This window comes from Centropristis striata, chromosome 7 (genome assembly GCF_030273125.1).
Source record: "Centropristis striata isolate RG_2023a ecotype Rhode Island chromosome 7, C.striata_1.0, whole genome shotgun sequence".
In the NCBI taxonomy this organism is placed as follows: domain Eukaryota; kingdom Metazoa; phylum Chordata; class Actinopteri; order Perciformes; family Serranidae; genus Centropristis; species Centropristis striata.
In genome coordinates this window covers 10,283,002-10,310,385 of record NC_081523.1, presented here as the reverse complement: position 1 = coordinate 10,310,385, position 27,384 = coordinate 10,283,002, and the positions used below count along the sequence as shown (strand labels likewise).

The 27,384-nt window shown below is 38.0% G+C and overlaps 2 protein-coding genes across 2 annotated transcripts; one reads left to right on the top strand and one right to left on the bottom strand.

Moving 5' to 3' along the window:
- Nucleotides 1–1,536: 1,536 nt before the first annotated feature.
- Nucleotides 1,537–5,252, bottom strand: dgcr6 (DiGeorge syndrome critical region gene 6). The gene is made up of 6 exons (XM_059337403.1): nucleotides 5,146–5,252; nucleotides 4,835–4,941; nucleotides 3,586–3,746; nucleotides 2,838–2,938; nucleotides 2,599–2,739; nucleotides 1,537–2,438 (listed from the first exon to the last, which is right to left on the bottom strand). Exons 2-6 carry the CDS (start codon nucleotides 4,936–4,938, stop codon nucleotides 2,364–2,366), a joined length of 582 nt encoding a protein of 193 aa, XP_059193386.1. The 5' UTR covers nucleotides 4,939–4,941; nucleotides 5,146–5,252; the 3' UTR covers nucleotides 1,537–2,363.
- A 224-nt stretch (nucleotides 5,253–5,476) lies between these two features.
- LOC131974825 (rasGAP-activating-like protein 1) lies at nucleotides 5,477–27,301 on the top strand. Its single transcript, XM_059337306.1, has 21 exons — nucleotides 5,477–5,918; nucleotides 6,244–6,300; nucleotides 7,826–7,939; nucleotides 8,283–8,344; nucleotides 9,673–9,802; nucleotides 10,343–10,424; nucleotides 10,595–10,735; nucleotides 10,866–10,957; nucleotides 11,861–11,978; nucleotides 12,119–12,272; nucleotides 15,354–15,418; nucleotides 15,621–15,733; nucleotides 16,370–16,562; nucleotides 17,672–17,809; nucleotides 18,893–19,037; nucleotides 20,817–20,989; nucleotides 22,346–22,483; nucleotides 23,258–23,393; nucleotides 24,196–24,316; nucleotides 24,513–24,589; nucleotides 25,135–27,301. The coding sequence occupies exons 1-21, from the start codon at nucleotides 5,854–5,856 to the stop codon at nucleotides 25,281–25,283; spliced, it is 2,463 nt and encodes an 820-aa protein (XP_059193289.1). The 5' UTR covers nucleotides 5,477–5,853; the 3' UTR covers nucleotides 25,284–27,301.
- The last annotated feature ends 83 nt before the right edge of the window (nucleotides 27,302–27,384 follow it).

The following is a 27,384-nucleotide window of genomic DNA, read 5'->3' as shown; positions in this document are numbered from 1 at the left end:
CGGGTTTGACAGTCATGAATGTCACTATGTGAGTGTTTCTGCAACCACGGGCATTTTTAAGTCCCAGCAGTGAAATTTTGGATTTATGTTAAAATTTGTCCCATGGTGCTTGATAAATATATACAGTGTTATTGCACATCTTGACATTGAAAAATAAAAACTAACTAAAACTAACTGATTTAATACAATTTATGAAGCATTTTATGGGTCCAAACACTACTTTTGTTCATGTCCCACAACTGTGGTCTCAATGTTGAGATACATTAAATGAGCCAATTCAATTAAAATATGACATTTTTTCAAATTAAATAGTTTCATATAAACATTACTCTACACCATATTATTTTATTTTTTTTGCTTACTGATAATTTATGATTTTACAGAGGGTTAACATACATGTATGTTAACCCTCTGAAATCTTCAGCTATGCCCGTTAAAATATCTATACCATGCCATGTTGGTATCAGTTTTTTCAGCGCAACCTCACCTATATGTCCTGATCATTCATTTTTAACTTTGACTTACTTGATCAAAATTTTGAACCCAAAAGAAACAAAGGAAACATAATCTGATCTTGAAAATTATGTTCCAAAACACAGAATTTTAAATATTGCAAATATGAATACAGGTTGCATATATAACATATAACAGGTTAAATGAGGATAACGTCTAGTTCAATATTTTATACTACATATATTTGACAATATCTCTGGTTTTACTTGGCTGAATATCATCCAAAAAATCCGACATGGAGTTTCAAGTGGTGCTTTCATGGACTCCAGAGGGTTTTAAGTAAGCAGCAAGTATAGGTAATGAAAAGTTTCAATACAATTTGTATTACCATAGTTCAAGTGTATGAAAGGATGGATTTTGGACTTGTTTTCTGAAATATTGTGATAATTATTGAAGAATTATGAGAAAAAAGCAAATATATTTCTGAAAGTTTTCATAGAAAAGTATATTTCTGTTCATTTCCACTAAATTGACACTCAGATAATCATCTCAATAAAAACACAATTTTTCTCATTCATTTAGAAAAACAAGATATTTTCCCCCCAAAAAACTTTGAATCCTGAGATTTAACTCATTAGTTCAGAAATTCAGACATAAGCTAATCTTTTCATGTAGACCGTTTCTGTATGTATATTTTTAATTTATTAGTTTGAGGACACACCATTTTCTTTTAGTTTTTTTACTTTATTCTACAGTCTAGTTTCTATTAGTATTTCAGTTAACGAGAAGTTTTTTTTATTCATTTTATTATTTATTTTAGTTAACTATAATAACCTTGGTCCAGGTGGAATGAAATGAACACATATTAATTATATTAATCTCAGTTTAAGACAGAACAGGCCTAAGGTTTGTTTTTCAAAAGGTGAACAGCTGCATGTTCAAATTGGCTCTTCATGGACTGGTGAGCAGTGGCACCCTCCCAGTGAAATAATTTGGAACACAGTGTTCAAGAAATGACTGAACTGCAACGATTTACAATAAAATAACAGAATTCTGATAAATCATTCACAGAAGACTGAGACATTTTGAGAGAACTTTGTTTTATGAAACAAAATATGCATGAAATGCAAAATCAACAGATGCTATCATATGCTACCATCCATACTGGTCATGTTCATCTGTATATTATATAATTAATTCAATTGTTCATTGTTGCCAATTTGTTCATTTATGTAGGACAGTAAACATAAACTGATATTTTAAAAATATCAATATAAACAAATATAAACTCATATACAAAAAAGTAGCATCAGTGGGGAACTTATGGGGAAAAAATAGGAAATACTGTTATAAAATGTCCTTCATGTCTAAATAAATAAATAAACAATAAAGTGTTAAAAACATAATCAAAACACTGAAACCAACACTTCAGTCAAAGGCACCAGAAGGTCCTTTAAGACCATCTCACTGCAGGAAGGCCACAACATTAATCACAGGTAGAACCACCTGTGTCAACATGACCCTGTACTATTTCATTTTCAGCAGAGCCTGCACCCTTAATACTTAACTTAAGTATGTATATCTCTCTCTGTGTGTGTAAAGGATTTCCAACACATCAATTTACTAATTTCCCAATGTGTGACACAGCATTTCAGTGCTTGACAATCTATGCTGTCATAACCTGCTGCTGCTCTCCTCCGGGACAAACACCTTACTTGTACGCAGGAGAACCAGCCTTCCCCTCCATGCTTTAAAGGTGAATATTACTCTTCTAACAACACGTGATAAACATGTTATTATAGAGAACAATGCCACCACACATGTAGAATCACATAGTTCCTCATATGTTTTACCATATGCACTGTGGTCAGTGCATGATCCCCCCCTTTTTGTTCAATAAGGCCTCATTCTCAAATCCCAGATTGTGACTCCTTCTGTTGAAGCTTCAGGATCAATTCAAGTAGGTTCATCTGCATCGTCAGCTCCTGAAATAAAACATAATAGTAGAAGAGCAATCAGCTAGGACATACAGCACCATCTGGTGGACATTTGGGTGCATCACACAGATCATGTTGTCTGTGAAGCCCTAACATTTTTGGTGTTGGTTTGCATTTTAACAGTAAGTAGACTGGTGTGGACATTAACCTGAGGATTGGTGGTGATATAAAATCCAGGGACTCCTGCTTTCTCCAAGGTGTTCTGCTGGTCTATCACTTTTTGATCCATTTCTCCAACAATCTTCTTATCCATCATCCTTTGTTCCTCTCGCACACGAATTTCCAAAGCCTAATAACACAACACACAACTATTAGCTAAACAAAAAGAATATAGCATTAACTAAAGCCCTTTTAGTAGTCAGGTGTAATGGGATTTCAATACCTTACCTCTAGCTCTGCTTGTTGGGTAGTTTTGAGAAGTGCAAGGTTGTGAGACTTGCATGACTGTAGCGCGTCTTTGTTTTTTCGTACAAGTTCTTGTTTGAGTGCTGTACACAAAAGAAGTTACCAGTCAAGCATCACACTGACAGTTGACTTTACCCTAAGGGCATGTCTGCTGCACAATTTGACTTGGAAAAAATATTGAATACTTATGTTGCATTACAATAAGATTCATACTGTTGAAAGGAATGATACATTTTTTTCATTACTATAATTTCAATTGAAAACTATATTAAAATCAAGTCTATAGAGTACAAGTTGGGGGCTGAGACATCTCTGCAGATCCAACAAATATCCTGTGATTTGGATATTGTACTAGTCTTTTTTTAATATTAATTTTGATTAATTGTGCATTGTATTTCGTACTTGATATACAGTCAAGGAAAAAAATTATTAGACCATTGTTTTCTTCAATTTCTTGTTCATTTTAATGCCTGATACAACTAAAGGTACATTTGTTTGGACAAATATAATGATAACAACAAAAATAGCTCATAAGAGTTTAATTTAAGAGCTGATATCTAGACATTTTCTATGGTTTTCTTCATAATAACCAAAATCATTATCATATTTTTTTCCATGACTGTAGTTCTAGATTTTAAGGGATTCCTGATTGTATTCAGCAACTATCCAGGTAACAGGCATTGTCTAGCTTCTTTCTTTTTTTTTTTTTTTTAGAGAAGAAAGCACCAACCTTGGTGTTCACAGTGCAGCTTTTGCCTCTGGTTGTAGAGATTTTTCTCTGTGAGATGCTGAATATCCAGGAGCCCCTGCACAATCTCATAGACCGTCCCATCTATGAGTGCCAGGGCTAGGTCACCCAGCGTGTTGTAAGACAGGCGCTGCTGGAAGGAGCTAACCATGGAGAAACACAACAATAATCATCAAGATGTAGCTTTAAACCACCCCTAGGCCTGTCATGATAATTACTATATGGACTTATCATCTGGACTCAATATATTGTCGTTTAAATGCGTGACTTTTTGTGCTCTTTTTTGTTGTGTTTAAAGTAATGCTACAAATGTCAGGACAGGCAGTACAAATTGCCACAAAAAAAACAAACCTATATTTCCCAAGCAACCATTCCTGCGGTTTATATGTGATCTTAATAATAAAATAATATAATACTTCATCATTATCTCATTTCAATGTTTTGTTATCAGAGCCTGAAAATCTATTTTATTTGTTTTGGTTGTAGTTTATTTATTTGTTTTATTCATCTAGGATATTTTTATATTTCTTTTCCACATTTCAATTCCATTGTTTGATATTCTCAAAATTAAAAAGGTAATTGTTGTGGAAAAGGATGTACTTATTATGCTCTAATTTTGTTATAAAACTAAAACAACATCGATTCAACAATACTATACTAAATAAATCCAGAATGCAGAAGTTACAAGTTGCCTACAATGATGCAATGGGAATTTTACTCAAGGTTCCCAGAGGAGGGAGTGCTAGTCAGATATTTGTAACTAGGAGTTAGCACACTGAAAGCACTTTTAAGAAATGTGATGTTTAAATGTATGCAACGTCTGGATGAGTCCACCAACAGTATCATGGTGGTACTCTCAAATCCCTTTGTGAGCTGCTCCAGGTACACATCCAGACTGAGAGTACATTGGCTCAAATATCTGTATGTATTTTAATTCTTGTATTTGTTTTTTTTTCTTGTTTGTTTTTCTCCGTCTTGTGTGGCTTTTGGACATGAGTCTGGTAAATAAACTGAATTGGAAACTATCGTTTATCGTGATAGTTTCTGGGAACATACATCGTCCTAAAAAATGTGTTATGGTGACCTTCCCTTCAAAGTAAGCTACTGGGTTCCTACAACTTCTCTAAAGGCAAAACTCTTTTTTTTCAGCATTTTCAAGGTTTATTTCAAGCATCTTACAGCAGTGTCAAGGATGCCCATCACCCAAAATGAACCCTGAAAGTAACATTACCTTGGTAAATCTTTGACTAAGGTTTGCAGCTCAGATAACAGGTAGTAATGTCTTTCTTGATGTTTTGTCGGATCCCCACCAATGACTCCAGGATAACCATCCATCTCCTGAACAGGAAAGATGAACAAAGCGAAGACACGTTGGCATAAACTATTTGTCAACACACTCAGCTAAGCTAGCTTGGGCTAGCCAGGCTGGGCTAATTTTATAGTTTAAAGTTCTTAGAAACCAGATATGTAAGTTATTTTTGGCCTAGCCTGCATCAGATGATGTCCGTAAGCTAACAAAACGCGCTTACTGACGTTACTAACCCAAACTGACGTGGAGAAAGTGATTGTTTTTAGCTGTGTTGTCTATTAGCTTCAGATTAGCTTCCATTCACTCCGAAGAGGACCCCAAATCGCTGGCTGTCACGATGCCTGTCTATAATTGTGAATGCAGTAACTTAATGTGTACACAGGGTGGCGCATTGTATCACAGAAGGGACGCTCCTGAAGACCTGACACTCACAGCAGGTATGACCATACATTTACGGGGATTGTAAATTAGCACGACAGCGTGTCTCAAAAAAAGGAAATGTCAATTACAATCATATTGTGAATGATGTGAGATATGAAAACAAATGTGCTGCTGTGATTGCAGTTTTCATTCGATCACGTTTTTTCCCGTTTTTTCCCCCTCAGAATGCACATTTCTGACGGTTCATTCATTTGACTCGTTTAAAAGAAGAGCAGGTACGAGACTGACGACGCCAGATCACAGTCCAGCTGCCCACACCGTGACCCACACTGTGACCACCGTGTTCCTCTCATACACCGTCTATGGACCAACAACCTGCTGGACTGACTGGGCTGCATGCGCGTTTGGGTCGCGCGCTACTGGTGGGCTGTGCGCCGTCACGCGCCGAAGGTGCCATGAAATGAAGAAAACTCACTTGCGGAGGGGAAGCGCACCTATTTTAAAAGAGCGCGTATGGGAACATAAGAGAAATTGGATTAATAGCTTGCTCGACTAAGAAAATGGCCAAAAACACATCTCTTTATTTTAGGATTGTCGAGGGCAGGAACCTCCCGGCCAAAGACGTGTAAGTAGGCTAATTTCTGAATGGCATGTGCTTCTGTGCTCAAGTCTTATCTCTTGCAATATATATTTATAGCCACAACATTGTTTTTAATAGCCACTGGCTAGGTTAATTAGATAAGAAAAAAAGTTAATTCTACATCTGAAACGCTAATTTCTGGTACGCAGTCTCCTGTAAATTAATTGAATGACATAGAGGGTATATCAGGTCTGTCTACTCGAATTGATCAGCATAATTAAAGAGAATAGAAAAAAAGAAATTAAGCTTACTACCAGGCAAACTGTCCATGGTAATATGTTTCATGCTATCTTTTTCTTGTCATATTAAGGTCTGGAACCAGTGATCCATACTGCATTGTAAAAGTTGACAATGAAGTTGTTGCCAGGTTAGTTCTCTCTGATTATGAATACGGATCTGAGTAATATGTGCATGAATTTTTTTTTTTATTATTTAGAGCAACTGGAGAACATCTCTATGGTCTTATACTCCTCATATTTGAATATTTGTCATCACAGTTGAGTATATTTGCAGTAGGATAGTTTGCTGGCAGAGCTCCCGCTATTCTGCACATGTAAACCCGGGTGGAGTGTGTATGATCAGGGTGGTGGTGCCCACAGCGTGGCTCCTCCAACATCGAGAACCTGATACTGGTCTGTCCTTTAAAACACCCTCAGGTAACCATGGAGAGGGTGCATCAATTATTGCAGGGAGCTCCTGGTGCAAGCAAGGAGAATGCTGGGAGCTGTTCAGAGGTTTCTCAGCTCAAAAGAACTCATCCTCTAAAGTATTCACAAATTACTTTCAATAGCAGCTGCATAGTACAGTATATTAATTCCCAAGTGTTACTATTTGGCAGCAGCCCAGATTTCTTTAGAGAAAAATGTTTGTTGTGTGCCTGAGCATGGGGTGAATTTAGTGGCTATTGTTCCATCTGGTATGTTAGGGAAAACGGCACAATGATTCACTGTAGACACTCACACTAATTATCTGGGACTTGTTGTGTTACTGGCCAACTGACTCCTAGAGTGTGATGTTCATGGATGATGTGGCTCGTAGATTGTGGTGGTAAATAATGGGTGGAGAACACTCTTAGAAATAGAGAGGTTTATTGTAATGATACTGGAGTTCTAAAATTGTCCAGAGGGTATTCTTTGACGTCTATTGATCCCGGTAACGAATATAAATCCCTTTTTATTAAGTTGTTAAAAGATTGGAAAAAATAATAATCTAAATCAGGAACTACTCACTGAAGACTAAGTTTACAATTTTACAAATCTAAACTTCCAGTACTTGACATTTTTGACACTTGGTGTTACGGACACAAGATGCGATTCACAACCCTGAATGTCCTCATAGGAGAACTAATTTAAGATAACGATATTTCTAGAAAGCTTACTGAATCCTACCTATGCTATAATGTTTTAAGTAGAGTATGATATTTTTACTTCCTTCAGATTATTGAATACTTCCTCTTTTACCATGTGGTTCCATAAATTGAAACAATACCTGTGTGTGAAACTGCATATGTCCACAAACTGTGACCACATCCACCAAAGAGAGATTTATCAGATTGTTTTTTAAGGGCCCAAACAGGTAAAACTATCCAGTATATTACAGAACTGCAACATTTAGATACAAGTCAGAAAAAGCATATATGTCTTTTCATCTTTTCCATGAAATGTATCATCCTGTGATCCCTTGGGGGGATTCATAAATCATTATTATTTACATATTACTGGAAAATGCATGCAATCTGTTGACCCTAAGGTACACATATGAATTACTGCCACTGCTGCTACATTGACATTGATTTCTGCTCCCTGCCTCCACCGTCCTCTATTGTTGCATATATTCATGCAATGTCCCTGCATAAGATCTGGTTGTCAAGCATGTGAAACCTCTCTTTGCAGGACGGCCACAGTGTGGAAGAACCTCAGCCCTTTCTGGGGCGAAGAATACACTCTACACCTCCCGATGGGGTTCCACTCACTGTCCTTCCATGTCATGGACGAGGACACGATTGGGTAACACTGTCAACCTAAGCTCAAATAATTCCATATGACTCCAGTCCAGAGTGTTGATTTATAATCCTTCAAGCCATGACTGTTTGCTTACAACATGAACCTCGGTTCAGATCTTTTGGGAAAAAAAACTCCAAGCCTTGAATAAACAAACGTAATCAGACAGATGGTCGCCCAGATTGAGTGATTAAAGGTTTTTTTTTCTCTCTCCTCTTCTCGTGACCACCAGTATCTAATCATTCTGTCGTCAAATTCCCCTCATTTACCTCAAGATCAAACAACTTAACAGCACTTTAACAATCAGCATTAATCCGATAATCTCTTCTTTTATGTTTTATTTCTGCAGCCATGATGATGTTATTGGAAAGATTACTCTGACGAAAGAAGATATTGGAGTTCAAGCTAAAGGTACGACTGTAAATCTGTATCAGGATGGGCGCGTGACCAAAGCTCATAGGTTAAACACACATGGCTTCCCATGACGGAGTCAAAGGTCTGAGAGACTGAGGAGACACGCTGTTTTTAGACGGAGACTCTGGGAATGTTTCTCCGCACTCTTTCACACATTTAATTTGATTTGAGAATCCATTTGAGTCGTATAAACTTGCAGGCTATGAAAGCAGCATTCACATTGATGCATGTGTTGTTATGATGGCTCTCCTGGTGATCGTCTGCAGAAACTCTGTCTTTTTTCTCATTGTGCATTACAAACCATCCTTTTGTGCCGAACCCTGCAGCGCTGTGAAATGAGGAGAACAACCAAAGTATTTCAAATGGCTTCAAACCATTTAATGGCTGGCTCTCTTACAGACACTTTCACATTCAAGAAATTAGTCACAGTGTTTACCTCAGCATGAACCCTAGCACTTTGTACACTGTCTTGGCCAGACATACGGCTTTTAAAATATGGTACGGGTTGATGAAGTTGTAGTTTTATTAAATTGCTCAAAGTGTTTACCGGGGAATGTTTGCTGCATACTGATGCGTCTCTCCTGAGAGCCACCTGGCGTGGCCTTCACTTGTGTGATTCATTGCTACATGGTGGTACACTGAGTCAGTTACTCCCTCACAGGAATATTCTCACAGCATGGCCTTGACATTGTACCCTCGCCAATGTGTTATATTTCTGATATAATAAAACAGAACACATTGAATGTGACTGTCAGAACAATGGGCCTCATGCAGCAACACTCTTTTAAATTTCTGTCGAGAAAAAATAAGAGAAGTCAGATGCAAAAAAGGTTCTTAACCATCCAAATCTTTCTTACCTCGGTCTGTTGAATATTTAATCCTACTTAAGGAGGAGCACTTACAGTATATAAGGGCTGTTTTATGCTCTGTGCAGATACTCACACAGTATATGCCCAAGAACTGGAGAAAGATGCCACCCAAAAAAGTCCCAAAATCCCAGCTAAATAACCCACCTTACAAACAATTTGTGGACTGTGAAGACTAGATGGTCTTACCATAGAGAAGAGCAAAAATAAGAAAAGGTTGTTGAATCCCAGAATTAAATGGGAACTGAAAAATTGAGAACAAAAATAAGATACAATTTGTTTCCTGCATGAGGCCGTACATCACATAAATTAAGTGTTGTTTGGACTATCAAGGAATATATGTTTGTTTGTTATTTACTGTACATGCATTAACCTCGTCTTGCACTCACCTGCAATATAGACATTTTACAAGTGAGAGTTAACAGGAGTGTTGTTCAAATGAATGTGTGGTCTGGTCAGGAATAGATTGTTGGCTGAATCTGACGAGGGTCGACCCTGATGAAGAAGTCCAGGGAGAGATCCATCTGAGTCTGGAGCTGCTGAAAGACACAGAGAAGATCTGCCTGCGATGTCAAATCATCGAAGCCAGGTAACATAAATTGTGAGACATGGCTGTGAGAAAAATGAGCTCATGGACATTAGAGTAGCTGGGAGGTAAACTTGAAAAGCATGTGTAAATGCAGTTTTAAGTGGTGGAACTATCGTATATGTAGTTTTAAGGTGATCAGTCAAAAGTTCTATTACTGCAGCTGAACCCTAGCAGTGTCATCACTGTGTCTGTGCTGAAATCTTATCACCATCACCCCACAGGCCTCCACACTCACCTCCTGAGTCATGCTGCCACAATCACACCACTCACTGCCCCATCTGTGCGTCGCGGGCTACAATCTCTCCCTCTCAGGCAGGGCACTAATGAGCATGTCAATCAGAGCTTGACACTGTGTTATTCAAACACACTCTGATGAATGTGAATTAAGTTTGAAGCAATGAGGTCAAGTGGAAAGCAGTGATTTTTGCAGTATTTCCTTGCAAAGTAATTTCATTTGCAGAAAAGGTTAAAAGGAGTTTGTTGAGAATTTTGAGTGTATCGATCAGTTGTGTTGTTTTTTTTTTCTGGTGATACCCACAGAGACTTGGCTCCAAGAGACATTTCTGGAACGTCTGATCCGTTTACAAGAGTTATTTTCAACAATCACAGTGCAGAGACCTCGGTGAGCTCTATGTGCGTGCATGCATAGTATTGATTGGTTTCAGTAGGGCCAGAAGGCACATGTTCTGCTATTTTAATTTGTTTGCTTTACTGTCTGTCATTTAATTTCATAGTACTGTACACATGTATGGTTTTAGGATTTTCCTAACACCCCAGCCTACTGGGTTTTAGATTATCAAGAAGACACGTTTCCCTCACTGGGGAGAGACCCTGGAGCTGGATTTGGACGCAGAGGAGCTGAGTGGGGAGGGAACTGTCACTGTGGAGGTCTGGGACTGGGACATGGTGGGCAAGAATGACTTTCTTGGGAAGGTGAGAACACCACATTTACGATAATATTGTGTGTGTCATAGCTTTTATGTTCTGATAACAAAGCAAAGTATTTCCCACAATTGTTTTTCCTATCTGATATTGCATCCTTGTTTGTTCTTTCTTTCCACAGGTGGAAATCCCTTTTGCTTGTTTGCACAAAACACCTCCATTAGAGGGTTGGTTTCGTTTGCTTCCCTTGGGAAACAATGAGGTGGATGCTGGGTAAGGATTATGGGTGTGCTTGTTTGTCCAATGTGGTTACTTTGTGTCTTTGTATGACTGAGACTAGCATTGTACTTTGGGATCTTTTAATACTCAAATTGAGCAGCAATCAGTATTTTAAAAATGCACTCAGGGAAAGTATGTTTGTCCCCTATGTGCTGTCTTTCATGCATTTAAATGAAGATTCACAGGTGTACAGCCAGGACCCTGACAGCATCTGTTCTTTGAGTTAATTTTAGAACACAGAAAGCTGAGTGAGCCGCCAGAGGATAGTGTCAAAGTGGTTCATTAGAAAAGTGACTCAGAGTTAAAGGGGGCTTCTTTTGAAGAAAGCACACTGTTCACCACATTAAAAAAACTAATGTCATGCCAAATATATTCTCTGTTAACACTGTTGTTAACACTGCTTCTAGCAATGTCATTCCTCCACTGATAAGTCTTATATAGAATTATATGCAATTATACTAGAATGGTCTAGTCAGTTTCTGTAAATTTCACACACACACACACACACACACACACACACACACACATATTTATATACAATTAAGATGTGCAGAACATCTCCTCTATCTAATTTTTTTGTAAATTTTATTTATGCAAAGTTTTGGCACATATATATATACAGACACATACAAGAAACACAGAAACATAGAAAAAGAAACATAGAAAAAAACCCAACAGAGAAAAAAATAAATACAATAAAAGTAAACAAACAGATAACAGAAAACAGAAGAAACAGACAGCCAGCCACCACTTAATCATTAACGTAAAAAGAAAATGTGCACAAAAACATGGCGGTCCAACAAAATGCCCCCAATTGTCCGCTCATATGAAAAGGGCCAGAGATTGAGTCCACATCTTCTCTATCTTTGATCCTGTGGTATTTTCCTCCATGGCCAGTGGCAAGCTGGGAGCGCTGCGTCTGAAGGTGCGTTTGGTGGAGGATCGGATCTTGCCATCCGTGTACTATCAGCCCCTCATTCACCTTCTGGTGGAGTCCGTCATCTCCCCTACAGAGGTCAGCATCCCCGTTTTTCTTCAATATTGATTTGCCCTTGACTCCACCTCATTAATTCATTCATTCATTCCATGTCAGTGACAGAAAAAAATCTTTGCCCATATTAGTAGTGTGTCATGACCTGAGTCCTCTCCCTCCAGGTGGAGGACAGCACTGCTCTGACCATGCTGGAGGAGGTGAACACTGTTGAGAGCCGGCAGGATGTGGCGATGACCCTGGTGAAGATCTATCTGGGCCAGGGCCTGGTGGTGCCTTTCCTAGATTACCTTAACACCCGGGAGGTCAACCACACCAGTAAGATTAAAGTAGACATATTATGCTCATGTTCAGGTTCATACTAGTATTTGGGGTTTCTACAAAAACATGTTTACATACAACACTTTTTTCCTCATACTGTCCATGGCTGCCTCACCTTAATTCACCTTCTGTCTGAAACGCTCCGTTGCAGTGCCTGTCTCTTTAAACCCCCCTCCCCCTCCTCTTATTGGTCAGCGTTTACAGGTCTTCCACTATGTGTTTTTGTACTGTCAATCAACACATCTGAAGCACTGTAACAAAGTATAGCAGCACATTTTAGTGTGATAAAAGCTTCAAAAACCAAAATGACACAATCTGACATATTCCAGATGGAAAATGAGCCGAAATTGAGTTGAAATTAACATCATCTTCAATCCAGATTACAAGTTTCCCTGATGTTAGCATGTAGCTATTTGTAGCAACGTAGATAATGAAAACACTGCAGTAACGAGCCTGGAGCAGATGACCAGATATAGAAATCCGTCATAAGTTATCAGCTTGAGCCAACAGCGATTTCTTTTACATTTATTTTAACTTTGGCTACATTTGTCATGAACATCCAACATTGTTACATGATATATACAGTCATGGAAAAAAAATATTAGACCACCCTTTTCCTTCAGTTTATTGTTAATTTTAATGTCTAGTACAGCTAAAGGTACATTTGTTTGGACAAATATAATGATAACAACAAAAACAGCTCATTAGAGCCAAAATCATTATCAAGAAAACCACGGAAAATGTCTAGGTATCTGCTCTTAAATTAAAATCTTATGAACTATTTTTGTTGTTATCATTATATTTGTCAAAACAAATGTACCTTTAGTTGTACCAGGCATTAAAATAAACAATAAATTATAGAAAATAAGGGTGGTCTCATAATTTTTTCCATGACTGTATCTATAGTATATATGACAGAAAATAAAGAAAAGCTCTATAGGTCCCTTTTTAAAGGAACAACATCAGAACTGTTTAAAATGTTAGATCATTACCAGTCAGAACCATCAACAAGTGTCACGGAGGATATATGCAGAAGATTTTGTAACTTCGATGGCCAACTAATTTTAATAAGTCAACAATTTCATCCAGTGTGTTTATTTATTATTTATTATGTATTCTTGTCAGATAGAGAAGTATTATTTTCAATTTTGCACGCCTGATGCTTCATACTGTATATTAGCTCAAAACATTCTACATATAAAAACTGTGATTACATAATACACATTGTGCGTAAGACCTAAGTTTATCTTCATTAGTCAGGTTTTGTAGTCAGAGTATGGACATGTGAGTTTGCTGTTATTGCTCCACTCTCCAGAGACCTTCTGAGGGCTGCTTCTTTATAACTCTGAATTGACATCAAGGTCTCTGAACATTCATGTTCTGTGTGTGGGCAGTTTGAGTCTAACAGTGCTATATTTACCTCCCTGATGCCAATTATTTACTCACCGAACAGTCGTTTCATGACTCCTCTGTGGTCTGTATTAGTCATGTTTTTGCCTCCGCACCACGTCCCTGTTGCTAATTCCAGAGCTGGTCTTTGGGTTCTGTTTAGTTGGTGTAGTTTGAGATAATAAGCATAGTGCCTGAGTTTCCATAGCAACTCCACATGATACGAACAGTAGCTGCTTGATCAAGAATAGATGGCGCAAGCAGCCAGACGTTAAAGTTGGGCACAGGGGTAAAGGGAACAAAAATGTACTGTAGTTTGTCAGTTCTCTATTTGTGGATTTAGTCAAATAAAGCACAAGAAATAACACAGGTGGGATGGGGAAAAAAACTTTTAAAAGGGACCAACCTAACAGTAAAATTAAAGACGTTATGTGTTTCTGTGGTGGAAAAAGAATTCAGATCCCTTACTTAAGTGAAAGTATTAATACTAAAAAAAATTACTCCCCTACAATTAAAAGTCCTGCATCAATACAAAATGTACTTAAAGTATCAAAAGTAAAAGTAGTTATTATGTAGAATATACCCACTCAGATTGTTTCATATTCGAAATATATTATTAGATTATTTGTATTGATGCATTTATGTAAGCAGCATTTTTAATTTGTAAAGATAGGGCTCATTTTAACTACTTAATATGCTGTTAAGAGGTTTGATTAAAAAAAAAAAGTCTCATCACTGTAAATTGATTGTATTTTTCATTTTAATTCTAGACCTGAAAAGTAACTTAAGCTGTCAGCTAAAGCGGATAGTGGAGTAAAAAGTACAATATTGGCCTCAAAATGTAGTGAAGTAGAAGTATAAAGTTACATATAATATAAATACTCAAGTAAAGTACAAGTCGCTCAAAAATTGTACAGTACAGTACAGTACTTGAGTAAATGTACTTAGTTACATTCCACCACTTATATATAGATATATGTGTTTTGGAAAAATCGAAAGAAAGCTTTGGATAAATCAATAAATACTATTGATTATTTGCCAGCTTATTCTGAGCACCCTCTGAGCCTTCAAAACAAAAAGACTTTACCTGGCAAACCAGTCCTGTCGCCATCTTGGAGTGATATTGCAGCAAGGTCAGTCTTCCCTCAGTTGTGACCCTGGGCTCTCTGTTTCTAAAGCAGATCGATTCATGGCAGAACATCATACATCAAACAAAAGAAAGAATGAACATGCCACGACCAAAATCCTGAATTGAGGGCAGAAACAGACAAAGAATACACACACATACACACACACAAAGAGAGAAAGAGAGAGAGAGAGAGACACACACACACACACACACAGTTTTAATAGCTTTCAGTGAATGTAATGAAGCACTGTCAGAGATTTTCATCAAGCATGATTATGTGCCTGATGAGGGTCTCCACCAAACCTCAAATGTTGCTTCATTACACTCATTGGGCGATATTAATATAGTCGTGGGATCCTTTTTCTGTTTCTGCCCTCAGATACATACCCAACGCATTTTTAGGGCTTTGTGTGCCTTTATTAAAACAGATAAAAGTAGAGAGGTTAGTGCCTGCTGTGTTTTTAAATCATTTTCTCTTATCTTAAACTATGTGGAGATGTTAAATTATGTTATTTTTAACTGTATACCTTATCAGTATCTTTTCTGTTTCGCTCCCACAGCTGACCCAAACACATTATTTCGCTCCAACTCGCTTTCCTCCAAGGCCATGGAACAGTTCATGAAGGTTCGTATCTGTTGTTTAATTTAAAAAGGAATTGCAATTATTTCTAAACCTTTGGCCAGCAAAGGTTTCTCTGTTAAATGTCCACTCAGTTTGTTGCATATTTTATTCCTTGCTGCATCCTACTATGCATATTTACAAAACAATCCCTGTAGCATATATGCAAATGAGATGTCCTCAACATATTGTACTGTTTTGCTGTCAGGCTGTCGGCATGCTGTATCTACATGAGGTGCTGAAGCCCATCATCAACCGCATCTTTGATGAGAAGAAGTATATTGAGCTGGACCCATGTAAGATCGACCTGAATCGAACGAGGTAAAGCCGACCTCAAACATATCCTGCTGGATCTCACTGTACCATGATTATATCGGGAACTAAAAATAGTCCAGATCTGCTTGAAAAGTGTTTGTCTGAAGCCACAAATGACGAGCGGGGGTGGTAGGTTAATGCGTGTCGTTCACAGTCTGTGTTAAAATGGTCAAATGGAAAAGCTTTCACAAGAGACTGCCCACTTCCTTTACACTTCACCCTTGAGAGGAAGACATCAATGTGAGAAAATGAAAAAAAAACAAAAAAAGGGATGTAAAAAGGGGGATGGCTGTTGCTTGGCAACTGCTATAAGCCCCCTGAGATGTCTATCTCTGACATAGAGGGAGATCGAGGATCTAATGTGTTCCCTGTCTGCAGTAGATCTGCCTGCCATCACCTTGTTTGTTTTCTCTGCATTGCCTGTCTATATATCTTTCCACACATCTTCAATTCAGCACTGATAGCATGCTCTCGGGTGTAATGACATCATCAGGAATAGAGAGGTTTCAGTTGTAAACTTGACTATATTGTATCGAAATCTATACACAATAAGGTTGGTGCTTTGTCTCAGGATTGTGTGTACTTTATAGTTTTCTGACACAGGGATTCAGTCTTTTACGCTATCTTTCTTTCTCTCTGAAGACGAATTTCATTCAAGGGTGCAGTGTCAGAGGCAGAGGTGCGGGAAAGCAGCGTGGAGATGCTGCAGAGCTACTTAACCAGCATCATTGAATCAATCGTGGGCTCAGTCGATCAGTGTCCTCCTGTCATGAGAGTGGCCTTCAAACAGCTACACAAGAGAGTCGAGGAGCAATTTTCTGAACCGGAGAATGAGGTCAGTCTGGAACAAAACACACAGAAGAAAAACCTTTTCAATGCCTTTAAAAGCAACATTATGTAGAATTGGTTGCAATTTACCTACAGTTTGTGAGTGCAATTCACTTTTACAGCATAGTGTTCAATATGAATGGCTGTACACATGCATTTTGTCATGATTAGAATACTTATGATGAAAAACTGGTCAACAGTCAGCAGCAGTTAGCTTTACTTTACCAACAAATAAAGCTTTCTGTCCATTAGGAAACTCAGCTGGGCAACATCAGAGGGAAACCAGAAAACACTTTCTCCATAAACTATGATCCAGTTTCACTAAAGTCAGTGAGATAGCTAGTGGTGTATAAGTGCCATAAAGCCACTTCTCACAAAATACCCACTCAACAAAATGACAGTGCATGAACAGGTGTTCGAGGTGCAGAGAGGGAATGACAGAGACTTTTCTCTCTATTACAAGTCCATGAAGCATCAAAATAATGTTATTTTTAGGTAAACTGTTACATAATGTTGCTTTAATATAGGGCTTGTGTATTTGGGATTTGAATGTTTTACACTATCATTATGTTCATCATGTTATATATATATATATATTAGTGGTGGTATGTAACTAAGTACATTTACTCAAGTACTGTACTTAAGTACAATTTTAAGGTACTTGTACTTTACTTGAGTATTTCCATTTTATGTGACTTTTTACTTTCATTCCACTACATTTTAGAGGCAAATATTTGAGTTTTTACTCCACTACTTTTAACTGCCAGCTCTAGTTACTTTTCAGGTTGAGATTTAGCATGAAAAACATGACACGTTTAAAATGACTAGACATTTTATTAAATCAAACCAAATAAAAGTATATTTAGTAGTTTACTTGTACTTTAACTTCAGTGAGTTTTGAATGCAGATAAGGTACAAAAGTATCAGCACCACAATGTACTTAACATATCAAAAGTAAAAGTACTGATTATGCAGAAAGGCCCCATTCAAACTGTCAAATATATGATTAGATTATTATTATTGATGCAATTATGTAAGATGCGGTTTATTTTCACAAGCCAGGGCTCATTAAACCACTAAATATACTTTTATTTGGTCTAATTTTGTTTTTTACAGGACGTGAAGTATCTGGCCATCAGTGGATTTTTTTTCCTGCGCTTTTTTGCTCCTGCAATCCTCACACCTAAACTGTTCCAGCTGAGGGATCAGCATGCCGATACACGTACAAGCAGGACGCTACTTCTGCTGGCCAAGGTACAATTCACAACGCAGACATACGCACACACACTGCAATGAATAATTATCCAGACATCACACTTAAGTCCAGAAAAAAACAGCTAAGGGCTGGATGCACAAGATGTGAAGCCACATGCTGCCTGTCAACAGTGAGACATTTTAATTTGCAAGTGTTAAAAAAATAAATATGAAGTAGGCATGCAACATACAGTGTCTATACTAGTATATGCATTTGTATGCAATGATGCAGATACAGCAGTGAGCCGTCCCTTGGCTGTTAAGTCAGCAATATCAGCAAAAAGTAAGTTTCATGTCAATAAAATTAACTGCACCTCCTGGAGATTTAATTGGTAAACTATAAAAATATGCACATTCAATAATACCCTCAATATAGCCAGTTTTCTTTTCCTATAAAACTGTGTTAGTGTCCCGGAGGCTGCAAATCATTTATTTTGTAGAAGTAGAAATTTGTGACAACTCAAGCTCACACACAGCACGTCTCACCGAGGATTGCTTTACTAACTATTCCAAGTATGCTGCGGCTTTCAGGACCATTATTTTCAATTAACTTTAAACAATACCCTCTCACAGGGTGGAAATGGACCATAAAAAAACAACAATTTTCTTGTGACTAGATGTCTAGTAGGTTATAACTGAGAGCTCACCATGCTTTTCAGTGGAAGTGACCCCTGACTAACTCGGTATCATTAAAAACAGGGGTGACATGGTCACATATACATAAGAAAAGTGAAACCTGGTTGTTCTCCCACGTGTGGGTTTTGTGGTTGCTGTCCATGGTGCTGAAGTGCTGTTGCCATGGGTCCTCTACAGAGAAAGGGAACAGGCTATTTTTACCTCTGCTGCGGCCAGACTGTGGTTCAAAGCTGAGCATCAGAGAGGGGTGAAGAGAGGGACTTCCTCCTCGCCCTAGGCCAGGTGTGGGCCGGACAAAGGGCCTCACAGCATGCTTGGCCTCAGGGACCCTTTTGATCTTCGACTTTGAGATATGCAGTCACTCACACTGAGTTCTGTCAGCTACTGGGGATTTGATGTGCTGAAGATGTGAGTGTGGAGTGGTCATCGTGTGTTTGTGGTCACTAGGCATTGCAGAGTGTCGGGAACTTGGGCCTTCAGCTAGGTCACGGAAAGGAGCAGTGGATGGCGCCTCTTCATCCCATCATCCTACGCAGTGTCGCCTCTGTCAAAGACTTCCTGGACAAGTTGATCGACATAGATCACGACATTGGTAAGGCTGACAACAGTCAACATACCACTACATTTAAACCATATATTCTCATAAACAGTTTGCATGATATCTCACAAAATATGACGATTTTATTTAGGCTAGTGAAACTTTTGTGACCCCTGGACATGGTTTAGTAGGTCACGTACAGGTGACATAGACTGTGATGGATTCATGTACGTAACTTTATTTACAAGCTTATTTAAAGTAACTTGACTTTTAGTTTGAAATGGGACATGAACATCGGTTACCTGGGCCAGGAATTGACCAGAATTTACATCTACAATGTCACCTCACTTTCTGCTATGCTCCTGTCGATCCCATCATCATGACTGCAGTCACTGCCTGATAACAAATAAGCATAGACAGCATCTTGGCAGTGTCTTACTCCTCCTCACTCCCAGTTAATCCAAAAAAGGGGAATGAGGTTTAGATTGAGGTTAACAGAGGTGGGCTAAATGCAGCAGCTAGCCACCTGTGAGTGCAGCTTTGAGTCATAATACAAATTAAAAGGGGGAGTAATATAAAAATGTATGAAACAGTTGTTATAAAAGGGGAGTTAACTATAGAGACCAAAACTGTTTTTTGAACCAGGCTTTAAACATGCTTATTTCTGTTGTAAACTTGTCCATTTTAATATGGATGAAAATGAGGACTGACTCCCTTTTGGATCCAGCCTCAAGTGGCCAGTCAAGGAATTGCAGTTTTTGGCACTTCAGCATTGGCTTCACTTTCCAGCACCAGAGTTTGCTTCTTGTAAATAAGCAGAGCCTCCTGGCTTAAAATTTCAGTGTATAATTTTTTGCAGTTATAGCTACAAACAGTAGATGTGAACAGTCTGACTTAAAAGGATAGCATGTAATAGCATGCTAATATAAATTAAATTGGTGAGTAATGTAAAAAAAATATATTAAAAAAGTTTGGCATTTTAATGAGGATCGGCTCCCTTTTGGAGCCAGCCTTAAGTGGCCAGTCAAGGCCAGTCAGACTGGTTTCATCTACTGTTTGTAGCTATAACTGCAAAAAATTATGCACTGAATTTTTTTTTTTATTAAAAAAAGTAATTAAAAAAATGGCAGTGCCCCCTGGCCTGAAATTTCAGTGCATAATTTTTGCAGTTATAGCTACAAACAGCAGATGAAAACAGTCTGACTTAAAAGGAGAGCAGGTCATGCTGTTGAGCTCACCAGCCAGAGGCCAGCTGCTAGCATAGCAGCTCCCAACTGACATCAAGATTAAGCAAAACAATACTGTAGTGGTTAAATATTCATAACTAGCTGGAAGCCTATAAAAGACATGACATGGTTAATGAGCTGGCGGGGTGCTGGAGTGAGAAGCCACAGGCGTTTGTACACGCCACACTGGTTACCCAACATGTCTGGGCTGCTTTCTTACTGTCATGTGTCAGTGAGGCTGTTGTTGTGAAACTTCTTCCCCCTCTGATATATCATGTTTCAGCCGCCTCCTGCACATCACACCCACTCTTTTCTCTTAAAGGCCAGTTTGACATTTAATGCTCTTCAGGCGGATTTGTTGGACAGAAGTGGACGCTTGTTATGCCTCTTTGAAGCTGTCCTTTATGTTGTGATGAAGGCGGCTGAGGTGTCATCAGTAACAAAGTGCTGAAAATAAAGATGCACGCTGTAGCTTAACAATAAAACACTGTGGTTGTTTATTGTCGCAGCACCACCTTGTGTCTCCATAGATGAACATGTCATTACATGTGTTGTGAAGTGTTTCTTTATGCTCGATGATAATAACTCTCTCAACTTCATCCTGCAGTGTCTGAGGTGCCACAGAGGGCTGTATTCATGCCCTCAGTCACAGTTAAAGAGGGTTACCTCCACAAACACAAGGCAGAGGGACCCCAACTGCTGTCCCGATTTGCCTTTAAGAAACGTTACTTCTGGTTGACTAGTGAGACGCTGTCCTACGCCAAGACGCCTGATTGGCAGGTTGGTAAAGAGTCAGTAGTGTATACCTTTATATTGTTTATATTTGCATGTTATGTATTTACTTTACTAGCCATTTTGACAAGAGGTTGGAAGCTGCCAAAATAAAATAAAAATTAAATCATAAATATAATTTTTTACATGTACCAACAATTGAATTAATTGAAGCCATTGATTAAGTGTTAATTACCCTCTTTATTTACTTCTCCTGATTACTATTTTTTAGTATTATTTTTTAGTTTTTTTTATTTCATTTTTGCATTTATTTATTAAACAAATGTATTTATGTAAAACATTTTTATACATTTCTTTGAGCATTTCATCTTTGTTATGCAAATGAGGGTACTTTCTTTCAAAGTGAAAAACAAAACATAACGGTGAAAGTCACTTTCATCAATGAATTGATGCCTACATTTATTTATTCAATGTTGATTTCATGCATTAATTAGTTTATTTATAGAGTCATTTATTATTTATTTTTGCATATCTATATTTAGCAACTAGACACTTTTTTGTTCTTAAATCTGTCCTCCACTGTGACATCTAGATCAAAACTTATCTTCCAGATAAATGTCTATTTGCTTTATTCTCCCTGTCTTTTAAACAAAAGCCCCAAAAAAGACGAATAAACTTAGAATCAAAGTCATGTGAAAGTGACTCGTCTATTATTAGAAGTGGATATGGCCTCTGATGATGAATTAGTCACCCTGTCTACCCTTTGAAGGACGTTGATCAACTCTGCTTGTAAAAAAAAAAGGGGAAACGTCTCAGTAACCCCCTGCTCGCTTTATTGTATTTGTGTTGATCTCCTTGTGAGAACATCATTAGCGTTAATACCATGTGGTGCCTAACCTTGTGATAATGATCTCCTCTCATTCACCAGCCAGAGACTGGGAGAGAGAGGGGAGCAGGCTCTCTCTCGCCCAGTAAAAAGCTCTCTCTTTGAGCCAGTCTCGGCTTTGTGTGACTGGAATAAAGGCACAGGGTAATTGAAGGCTGTGGATATTCATGCTAACATTGCAAATCAGATTGCAGACAATGTCCTAGCCCCTTTTCTCAATGTTTGAGCACTCCAGTCTCAGTAAAGCAAGCTCCCATTGGAAGTGGCTGATTTACACTTTAAAGTGGCCTTTCCTGCAAAGCTGATCTCATCCTCACTTCCTCCTGGTCTCGCACTATTCCTCCCAGCCTAATGTGTGCAAAACATCTCAGTATTAAGACACTGCTGCATTAATTCGCTCCTTGATCAAATGTCACTTTTATTTCTTTTCAACCTTAGTGTACACCGCCTAAGGCAAAAGCATGATCCTTCATTACCGGCCTTCACTCTCGTGTTAATTGGTGTGGTGGTTTTTGCAGGTGCGCTCCTCGATCCCCATTCAGTGCGTGTGTGCCGTGGAGAGGCTGGATGAAAATGCCTTTCAGCAGCAGAATGTAATGCAGGTCATCACCCAGGACAACGATGGACAGCTGCACACAATATACATCCAGTGCAAGGTGCATTGGTACTGACACCAGTCGGTCACCAACAAAGTTTATTTCTTCATTGACAATACTTTTACTTTTACAATAATTGTAAAATTATTTTTATTTTTCCACTACTTTATTGACATTTTACTATATTGTGACAAAGAGGTGAGATCAAATACAATTTATTGTTAGTTTAAAGGAATATTTCACCCATAAAATGACCACTTGTATATCAATTACTCACCCTGTTTTACCTTGAATTTTTGAAGAAAACTTTATTTTTCTTGCATGCCTCCTTGGTGAACAGAGGATCTGAAAACATAAAAAAAAATCCTTGATGAATTTAGGCAAATGGGGCCCACGTTTAACAGCAGCAAAACTATATGAAAACATCTGTTTACAAGCTCTCACATATCTTGCACAATGTAATCAAAGTCTCGTCTATCCAGTTGTATGCTCTAATACATGCACTTTTGCTAAAATCACACTATTTATAACACGCAAGACATTTATGTTGCATCCAACTGGATGAATTAGACTTGAGACGTGCAATAAAAAAACAAGTTTTCTACAAGAATTCAAAGTAACACAGGATGGGTAATTGATCTACAAATATTATTTTTATGAAGGTTCAGGCATTGACACTGTGATTCACGTAAAATGTAATTTAATTAACTCTATTTTTTTAAGGATTATCGAATGATTACTTTTGGATAGGATTGGATTTTTCCTGCTTTGATTTTCGTATGACTTTAATAAACCGTCAAATTAACAGTTCATGGTATATTTGTGTCTGTGCAGAATGTGAATGAGCTTAACCAGTGGCTGTCGGCAATCAGAAAAGTCAGCATCTACAATGAGCGCATGCTGCCCTCTTTCCACCCAGGGGCTCATCGCAGTGGCAAGTGGACCTGCTGCCTGCAGGCGGACCGTGCTGGTAATCCTGCTTTTATTACTTCTGATAGCTGCACACACTTTAAAATCCTTCTATTAGGAGTCAGGATGTAGTGTAACTATCTAACCTTTTTTTGGAATTAAACCTAAGCCGCCCCCAGAGGGATCATCAGGAGTTAAGAGCATCTGTGTGCATAAGCAGTATTGCCCATCAATATGCATTACATCCCTCCTGGTTGACGAACTTGTAGCTAGTTTCAAGGAGCGAATGAGCTCCTGGCGATCCATATTTAATGAGTAAACAGTCAATTTGTAGCTGACATGTTTTTGTTGCATCAGTGGAGAATGAGCTCTGAGAATCATAATGTAATTTTCTCAGACCAATTACATTCGGCTGCCATCTGAAAGCATCAGATTGAATTTCTTCTGTGTTTTTTTCACAATTCTGAACAACAGAATTGTTTCATCAGTCATTGTATGTAATAATAATGGGGTGGTCATGACTCAAAAAGGTTGAGAACCACTGATTTATAGTGCAGTAACATGCAATTTCATCTGAAGAACTGATATAATCAACCTGCTGTATGAATGGCATATAAATCTTTAACCACAGCTGTAAGGTGCTTGAAAAAGCTGCAAAATGCATCTTGGAAATGCTTGGAAAGAGTGCTGTATATGACATGCGTTTGGGTTAAGTCATATTTGGGGGTATTTGCATCAAAAAATGTACAAATTCAAAGCCCTATGAGACCAACATCAAATTGTCATGTTAAAGGATATGTTATGTTTATCTGTGTGAAGCTCATATGTAGAAATCCACTGTTGAAAAAAAGGCTGTCTCTCAGTTACAGGCTGCAGTAGAACCCACTCAGCTGTCACTCTGGGTGACTGGAGTGACCCACTGGATCCTGACGTGGAGACTCAGACCATATTCAAGCAGCTGCTCCAGGGAAAAGACAAACTCAGGTGGGTGACAAAGCGGTCCAGCCTGGATGCAGTTAACTTACTGTACACTAGAGGTCAATGTTGCAACACAGTAATGCGCTGCTGCTGCTGCTGCTGCTGCTGCTATTGTTTGACTGTCAATATATGACAAGAGAAAATGCAACTTCTAGAGATCAGTCACTGACCAGATGATTAATGTTCGTGATTGATGCTGCAGGAAAAAATATCTGGAGATGCCAGACGCTGATCAGACGTCCACCAATTTAGAAAAGATCAGCTCAGACATTCACCCAGGTGAGGCTGCATCTATACTGTACATTTTCCACCATGGTGGAAGTTTTTTTTTAATGAGCATCAGGGCTATTAAAATGCATTGAATTTGTTTTATCATGTTTGTCTAATGTTGCATTATAACATCTCAAAATAAGTGGTAACATCTATTGGTTTAGGTGTGACAATATGGGGAAGTGCAAATTCAGCAAAAATTGGCTATTTAACCAAGATTTTGCTTCATGGCTACAAAGCAATGCATACAAGGGTCTGTGTATTTTTAGAAAAAGTTTTTCTAACGCTGCATGAATCAAGGCAATGAAATCTCACATTTTCCAGTTCTGTTCTGCCATCTGTTTTAGTTTACAAAAAACATTTGGGCAAAATTGTAATTGATATCGGTTCTTGCCTTTTTCTTGTAAATTTGGTCTCAAATACCATTCTGAAAGACATTAAAAAGTCTTAAATCTAACCTGCTTTAAGCTGTGGGGACCTTGGTGAATATCCTTTTGTTATCATCATAAATATCTATTTTTGTTTGGTATTATTGTACACTTTCTGCCTCATAGATGGTGCAGAATGCAATGTTCAGCTAATGAAGCCAGGTCAGAGTATTGCTGCTCGGGTGTTGGCGGTGATAGAGGATCTGGAGCAGGCTCACAACACCTTTCAGCGCAGAGAAAAAGAGAACGGCACCAGCGTCAATCTAAATCCCTAGACTCGACACGGTCTGGGATCCAGTACTAATGCCTGAAAGGGGGGGGGCAGCACCCTGTACCAACATCAGATAGTCACTCTCTTGATAACCAGGGAGAATAAGTGTCCGCAGGGCCCAACCTCTTCCAGCTTTTTAGCACATTTCCCTCTGTAAAAGGGAATTCTGCCACTTTGAATCTTTTTGTATTCTCTGAGTGCCACCGACTTCAACAGCGCCGGAGAGAGATTATGAAACTTGACGATAAATGTGGGGGGCAAGGGACTTTGAAGCATAATCTGACTTGATATTTTTTATGTAAATAACAAGCAATCTCTTGCATGGCCTGCATCCACTTGTTGTGAAATGTGAAAAGAAGCTTTTATATTTTAAGATACTGTACAGGGCCTCTGTCAGGGTCAAACATTTTTATGCAAAAAGCTTGTAGTGTAATCTACAGTACCTGAATGTATGGTGTTTTTGATATTGCTTTTACCAACGTTTTGTATTTTATGGAGGCAATTTATCACCATGGTTGCAATGTAGCAGTGACATTAATGTTATAGGTCATACCCCCATGAGTTAATGAAACGCCGGTGCACATACCACACTATAACGCTGCCTGTAAAGTGAGCAAAATGAATATTATCTGAACTGTTTCTGTGGTCCCCTTATACAAAAAAAAAAACATGTTTTTTTGGTGCTATGTCCAGTTAACTTAAATCTTTGTTTCTGATGTAATTTGCATATTGAAAACATTTCACGTCGCCATTCCCAAAGTTATGATGGTAATATTTACCTGTTGAAAATATAATGTCCATACCAATACAATTTTTGTGCCACTTTATTTGGCTCATAGGTGAAACGATATGTTTGAGATGCCAAATTTGTTTTGAAAATGTAATTTTGAAGCATTTAAATCACACAATTTTTCTTTACTTATCTGTGAGACACAAAATATGTACACGGACATGTTGTAAAAGAATTTCCCGTAGATCGAGTAGTGTTCAGTGTCTTTCCCCTAAACAGAGAAGGTCAGCGAGTGTAATGGAGATCAGATCTGTGATCTCTCAGCAGGCCACCCTGCCTCTGGAGCTGTTTACATTATATTCTGGTACAGCTACTGTAGTGTCTTTCTTTTAGAGGAAGAACCGTGGAATATTTATGTGTGGAGTAAACATTATCCCTTTCTTTAGACTTGGTTCATATGACAATCAATATTCTGCATTCTAGAGTAAACATCAGATGTAGCTTGTAAACTTGATATTCCCTGAATGAGGGCTTTTATTCTGAAGAGGAACTCTACTGCCTGTACTTTATTTTGCAAATACACTCATGATGGTTTGTTCCAAGTGGATTGTTACTGTGAACTTAACACAACTGTATTATTCAGTAAACTTTATTATGTCAGCTAATCAGTCTAGTGTCACATTTGTACCCAGGAAAACAAAAATGACACCTCATTATAAATCCATTTAAGGAACACTTCAAACCCCACAAATGACCAAAAAATGTTTATCAATTACTCACCTAAAAGTTGTGCAATGACTCCGTCGAAATGTAATGGAGTAAAAGTGATAATATTTTTCTAAAAATAATAAAAAATTGACTTGATTACATGGATCGGAGTTAAAGTTAGTTCTTATAACCACCTATGGAAACAGGAGAGATTAAGGAAGATTACGAAAGACTAAAGGGGAAGATTAAATTAATTTAATTAAACATAAGCCTTCCCTGAGATATGTTCCTATTTCCAGATTGAAATTTATTTTATGCATTTTCTTATTTAGTTTACTCTTACCTTTATAAATTATTTTTTTCTTCCTTTTTTTAATTTGCTTATTTTTATACTGTTCCAATCTCAAATACTGTCCCATTTATTTTTTATCATCTGCTTTATATCTGTGAATGTACATGAATATAATTTTAAAACTCTTTCATGTAAATGTAAATGAGCATTGACTCAACAATATACTGTATGTTTAATCTGCTCTGACTTAATAAAAAATAAGAATATTTGAAATAAAATTATGCCACACAAAGTGTTTTCACATCCATTTCCTCCTTCCGGTCTTATTTAAATGCTAATGAGAGCAGACCTACCTGCAGTAATGCCGCAGAGTCT

What these genes read in the sequence shown, in the direction of transcription:
- dgcr6 (XM_059337403.1), bottom strand. Translation starts at nt 4,938, where the DNA reads ATGGATGGTTATCCTGGAGTCATTGGTGGGGATCCGACAAAACATCAA. An exon ending in TTAGTCAAAGATTTACCAAG is followed by an intron (nt 3,747 to 4,834) that starts GTAATGTTACTT and finishes CTCCATGGTTAG; the next exon opens with CTCCTTCCAGCAGCGCCTGT. An exon ending in ATATCACCACCAATCCTCAG is followed by an intron (nt 2,439 to 2,598) that starts GTTAATGTCCAC and finishes GTTTTATTTCAG; the next exon opens with GAGCTGACGATGCAGATGAA.
- LOC131974825 (XM_059337306.1), top strand. Translation starts at nt 5,854, where the DNA reads ATGGCCAAAAACACATCTCTTTATTTTAGGATTGTCGAGGGCAGGAAC. An exon ending in ATCGACCTGAATCGAACGAG is followed by an intron (nt 15,734 to 16,369) that starts GTAAAGCCGACC and finishes TTCTCTCTGAAG; the next exon opens with ACGAATTTCATTCAAGGGTG. An exon ending in CAGGGAAAAGACAAACTCAG is followed by an intron (nt 24,317 to 24,512) that starts GTGGGTGACAAA and finishes TTGATGCTGCAG; the next exon opens with GAAAAAATATCTGGAGATGC.